The sequence below is a fragment of the Cystoisospora suis genome (assembly GCF_002600585.1).
Source record: "Cystoisospora suis strain Wien I chromosome Unknown contig_426, whole genome shotgun sequence".
Taxonomy (NCBI): Eukaryota; Apicomplexa; class Conoidasida; order Eucoccidiorida; family Sarcocystidae; genus Cystoisospora; species Cystoisospora suis.
The window spans coordinates 11,398-17,200 of NW_027153227.1; the positions used below are offsets into that span (position 1 = coordinate 11,398).

Here is a 5,803-nt window from a genome sequence, read left to right on the forward strand (position 1 = left end):
TGTCTTTAATCTATCTATCTATTTATCGTTAATTTATCTTTGGTCTATCTTTGATCTATCTATCTATCTATCCGCCTGTCTATCCTAAATCTATCTATTTTCACGCTATGTCTCTACCTACCCATTTCTAATCTATCTATACACACATGCAAATATACATAGATATCTGTAGAGAGCCAAACAGCGACAGGCGGTGAGACGCATTGGGGTATATGTAGCTATCTATCTATCTAGCTAGCTATATACAGAGAGAGAGGGAGATGCGAAGAATCCTTTCTATTGTGACTGCGATCTCTCTCGTCCTCCTTTTCATCGATACACCCCCACCCCTCAGTGTGACACATGGAAGGAGTAGATTCCTAAGCTCGACAGAAAGCAAATGAACGTCTCTCCTTCTTTCTTCTCTCCTTTCTTCTCTTCTTTCTCGTCTGGTGACTGCATAAAGTGTACGTACACTTGGTTTATAGAAACGAATGCGCTCGACAACGGCCAGACATCCATCCGCGATAGGAGGCACACACTGCGGATCACACAGTGCGCCTCTCTCCTAAACAAGACGAAAGATACAAAAACCAAAAGAGAAGAAAAAACTGCATGCATGCATGCATGCATGCATGCGCACGGAGATTATACGTGGACCAGGAGTACCTATCATTTGAGAAAAAGTTCCCTCAAAAAGATAGATAGGTTAAAGGTAGATAGATAGATAGAGACAGACAGATAGATAGATAGATTAAAGATAGACAGGTTGAAGATAGATATCTGTGTACTCAAAGGCGACGTGTCTAGTAGTGGACAAGCGATATGGATGAGATAGCTAGGGGTGTCTAGTATGTCTATCTTTTCTCCTTCTCAAACATGACTCTTACTCGCTATCCCAGTCAACGTATATTCCGTCGACACAAGGTAAAGCCCCCAATGAAATCTATCTATGTATCTCTTTATTTAGATGTGCATCTGCGCTCTTGTCTAGACATCTCTGAAGAGAGGACGAATCAGGTTCTTTCTTCTTTCTTCACTAAGCTGGGGAGTGCTCTTGTCTGACCGAGGTTCTATGAAAGAGAAAGAAAGAAAGATAGAAAGAAGCGAGAAAGTTACTTCTTGAAGTGACAGATAGAAAAAAGGGACAGGAGACATCTCTTAGATCGACATGTGCGTGTCCGGTGTAGACACGATAAGATGAGGTTAAAAAGAAGCTTTTTCCTGACTCCTTTTTACACACATAAAGAAAGGAGATTTTCCTTTACTCCTTCTCGCCTGCTTGCCCGTCTCTATGCATCGCCACGCCTGCATCTAGGTATGCTTTTAGTCATGAATGACACATAAAGATCTTCAACAAAGAGCTCTACACATCTAAATTCACAAGAAGAAAGGAAAGCCACATAAGGAAGAAGAAGAAAAGAACCTTCAATGCTTCTCTCTCATATCTCTCTAAGAGTCCAAGATATACAGAGAAACGTACTAATGCCTTCCCTCTGTAACGAGAGCACATCATTCCATTTAGAAGACCTCTGCCTAACTCCCCTGTCTATCTCCATCGCACTTACATGCATGTATACATCTCTCTTTCTTTCTACGTTTCATACAAGAAGAGAGAAAAGCCATCCATCTATCCGTAGATCTTTCTTCTTTCTGAACAGAATAGAACGACTACTACTACTACTGGTGCTTTTCATTCTCTTTCTGTTTTATTTACTTTTCTTCCTCCCTACTTACAAGGTGTGAAGCATCCGAGCCAGACACACCGGTGAGACATAAAGCCACCCTCTGGCCTCTGCATGCAGATTCTACTTGACGATGAAACGTCTGTAGACCCTTCACTTTATAGGAAGAAAAAGAAGAAGAAGAGTTTCCTTTACTTGCTGCTGCTGCTGCTCCTGCTCCTGCTGCTCCAAGAGGGCTTGAAGAAGTTAAGATACACACACTATCTCCTATGTGGAGACAACCTGACAAGACTGTACCTGTGAAGATAGTTCCTTTGCCTACAGAGAGACAAGAAAGGGAGAGAATGAGAGAAAAAAGTAGAGAGGGAAGTGAGAGAGAGAGAAAGAGATAAGGAAAGAGAAAGAGAGAAAGAATGAAGGAGAGAAAGACAGAGAGAACAGATATGAAGAGAGGAAGCAAGGGGGAAAGGAAGGATCTACGCAGTGCATCTACAAAAAATAGAAGAGAAAAGCACCTCGTCTGTGGAAGTATCTCTCTAGATATCTTCCCTATGACAGACACAGCGAAACACATGTAGGAGCAGGGTGTACATACACCGGACAATCAAAGACATTTCTTTTGGAAGGAGAAGGACAAAAGAAGACATCAAACCCAAAAAGAAGATAAAGAGAAAGATAGAGGAGGAGAAGAAGAAAAGAGAAATCCGCTATAAGAAAGAAAAGAGAAGCCTCCTCGTTAAAACTATATACCAAAAATGCAGGAATGAATGAACGGCATAGGGAGTGCGCGAGTAGACATGCATGTCTTCCATCTGTAGATCATGAGAAATAGAAGTTACCTTTGACAGAGATAAGTCATCTACCTTTGTATGTGTACACATCTGATCTACCTCATTCGAGAAAAAGAGAGAGAATCTGTAGAAGGACTAAAGAGAGTTAAAGGCATCTAGTAGTATTAGTAGGATCTATAAGTGATATATACATGCGCATATACACACATATATATATATATATATATATATGTATATGTACGTATGTATACAAAGGGCATCATACATGCCTGGAGACTGTAGGAGTGGGCGATTTTCTTGCTCCCTTATCTCTTCAATCTTGCAAACTTTTCTTTCTCTCTCTCTTTCTGTCTTTCTTTAACTTCCTGTCTTTCCTCCTTCTTGAACTGTCTTTCTTTGTTTCTTTCTTTTTCCTGCCTTTGATAGTCTTTCTTCTTCGGACTTTTTGACTTTTTCTTTGGAGAAAAAGAAGAAAGAGCCTACCTTTAAGAAGAAAGCAGTGGTCGTAGACTAGATAGAAAGGAGAGGGAGGGACAGGCCCTACTCGTTCACAGCAGATACACCTCTCCTCCTTCTCGTCATTCGTACTTGCATTTCTTCTCCTTCCTCTTATCATGTTCCACTCGCATCTCTGGTCGAGCCAGAGCTTATCAAGAAGAGATGAACAAGAGAAAGAAGGAGAAGAAGGAGAAGAAGAGAGAGGAAGAAGAGATTCTCTTTGTTGAGTCGTGAGAAGAGAAGCTAGCGCTTCAATCACTGCGCCTACATTCCAGTTGGATGAAGAAGAAGAAGAAAGGGGAGTCTTACCACCCTCGTCTTCTTGTCCTTGAAGAGATAGAGAAAAGAGGCCAGGCCATCCATCAAAAAACCCGAAAGAAAGCACACACACGAAAAAGAAAGAAAGAAAGGAGAGTGAGACAAAAAGAAAGAAAGAAAGGAGAGTGAGACAAAAAGAAAGAAAGAAAGAGAGAAGGTAGAGTGGATCACGAGAACATAAGAAGATGCTATTCTATAGGGAAATGAAGAAAAGAGAAAGACCACGTGTAGTGTAGCTACAGATTCCTAGACACACATGTAGAGAGAGAGAAAGATCTGCAGAGACCACTCGATTGCTATCTATATAGCGAGAGAGACATCCTTATATAGACCTATGTATTCAGAAGAGCTCTATATATAGCCATGTGTCTATACAACATGCACGTCTATATATATGAATAGGACAGAGAGGCCTTTGAACGAAGAAGAGAAACCTAAAGAGTATCTATATAGATAGCTAGATGATAGAGAGATAGAGAGAGAGAGAAAGAGACAGAGTGATATTGTCATAGGATGAACGCTTCGTCAAGCTTTTCTTCTTTTCTTCTCTCTGTTTGGAGACACACACCCCTCCTGTCTCTCCCCTCAGTCTCTTTCCATACATACACACACACGTACCTATATAGATGGATAGATAAATACACATAGATACATATATACATACATACATGGATACATACATATTCATAGATATCTTCGACGCTTCCTTTGTAGCCAGAAGAGAAGAGATAAAAGAAGAAGAAGAGGAAGGACACGCAATCGAGACTGAGAGAAGAAATAATGAGAAAGAAAGAAAGAAAGAGAGATAGAGTGAGAAAGAAAGAGAGAGAGATAGAGAGAAAGAGAGAGCGTTTACTTGGGTGAGCCGCTACAGGAATGATAGGAATTTCCGATCCAAAGACGGTCTGAGAGAAGACATTCCTCAGCTTGCTTGAAACTGACCTGATCTAAACAAGAGAAAAAAGAGAAGAAGAAGAAAGATACATAAGACACTCATACTTCCTTAGATCTCGTGCAGATTGGTATAGACATAAGCATGAGGAGAGAGATAGAAAGCAACTACAGAACGAAGAGAAAGAGAAGGAACGATAGTCAAAGAGAGATATTGGGGGATCGAAACCTCTTCTATATCTCCTGAGTCTAGATAGGACAGAATGACGAGATGCTGCACATACACACACGTCCACTCTTTTACTCTCCCTGTCTCTGTCTCTGTCTCTTGAAGGAATGGATGAGAAACTCCCATCTATACTGACCAAGACACAAGAAAAGATAAAGAAAAGACGAAGAATGAAGAAGAAGAAGAGGAGGAGGAATTTGAAAGAAAATACGAAGAAAACCTACGCTGAGGAGTGGGAAAGAGACTGGAATACACACACAAGCTTACCTCAAGTAAATAGAGAGGGAAGTCAAAGATCCATTGAAGAAGAAATAAAGAGAGAGAAATGAATAGACTAGAGAAAGATAGATTGAAGATGGAGATCCGTAGGTACGAACCTTTTCGTTTCGAGAGGAAGAAGGAAGAAGATCAATCTTATTGAGGATAACGACGAGATGACGAGAAAGAAGCTCTGCTATGACCAAACATTCTACAAAGAAACAAAAAGAGACATAAAAGATAGATTAAAGAGACATAGATAGATAGATTGAAGAGAGATCAAAGATAGATTAAAGATAGATCAAAGATAGAAAGAGAAGAAAGGTGTGATGATGACGGTCTCCTGACATGTTGGCAAGAAAGAAGCAGAGAAGACTTACAAGAGAATAGCAGCATAGACACTTCAAAAATATAGGCCGAATCCGAAGATAGATGTACATGTAGTCGGAGACATAGATAAATAGGGAGGAGATGTGATTCGGTAGCTATGTATATATATATATATTTATGTATATATTTTTACCTATGTATTTAAAATATAGTCATATGGAGCATCTCGTTTCCGCGAGAAGAACGTTCAGGTGCACATACACCTGAATTGAACCCTGTTGGGGAAAAGGGGCGGAGTGTTTGTATAAGAGAGCGAGAAGAAGAAAGTTGACAAGTCATCGCTCCCCGCCATGAGACGTCGCCTTTCTTACTCCTAGTACTACTTCTATGCATCATAAAGCAGCAGTAGGAGAAGGAAGAACGTAGGCCAATCTATCACGGGAATAAGAATGATAAGAAGGAGAGAAAGTCGCTAGGCATCGTCATAGTAATCTTCGTGAAAGAGACAGAAAGAGAAGAAACAGAAATGAAGAGTAGGAAGAGCCATCCCCGTAGCCCCATGAGCATACCCACATCAGGAGGATTCTCGATATAGCACCCTTACACATGGGAGAGACAGATAGATAGACATACATAAAGGATGAGAAGCGCCACTCTTTCGTCACAAATCACTTCTATGTTCTATCTCTCTTACTCCTATGAGTGTTTGACTCCTACGGGCCTATGTATGGTAGCTATGATGAGCTTGGCCACTTTATGCGACAAGAGCTGCGCCGGTGTATCGAGAGGAGAGAGGAAAGTATGTGTATGGAGGTTGATCTCTC

At 40.8% G+C, this 5,803-nt stretch overlaps 1 protein-coding gene across 1 annotated transcript in view; it reads right to left on the bottom strand.

Moving 5' to 3' along the window:
- The window catches only part of CSUI_001070 (elongation factor tu gtp binding domain-containing protein), a gene marked incomplete at its 5' end in the record, with an annotated part of 8,634 nt that extends 3,774 nt beyond the window's left edge, over positions 1-4,860 (bottom strand). Inside the window, 5 exons of the mRNA XM_068061276.1 lie at positions 455-547; positions 1,717-1,982; positions 2,939-3,280; positions 4,128-4,218; positions 4,769-4,860. Coding sequence (XP_067926733.1) covers positions 455-547; positions 1,717-1,982; positions 2,939-3,280; positions 4,128-4,218; positions 4,769-4,858 — 882 coding nt within the window. The remainder of the gene's footprint in view (positions 1-454; positions 548-1,716; positions 1,983-2,938; positions 3,281-4,127; positions 4,219-4,768) is intronic.
- Between the last annotated feature and the right edge of the window lie 943 nt (positions 4,861-5,803).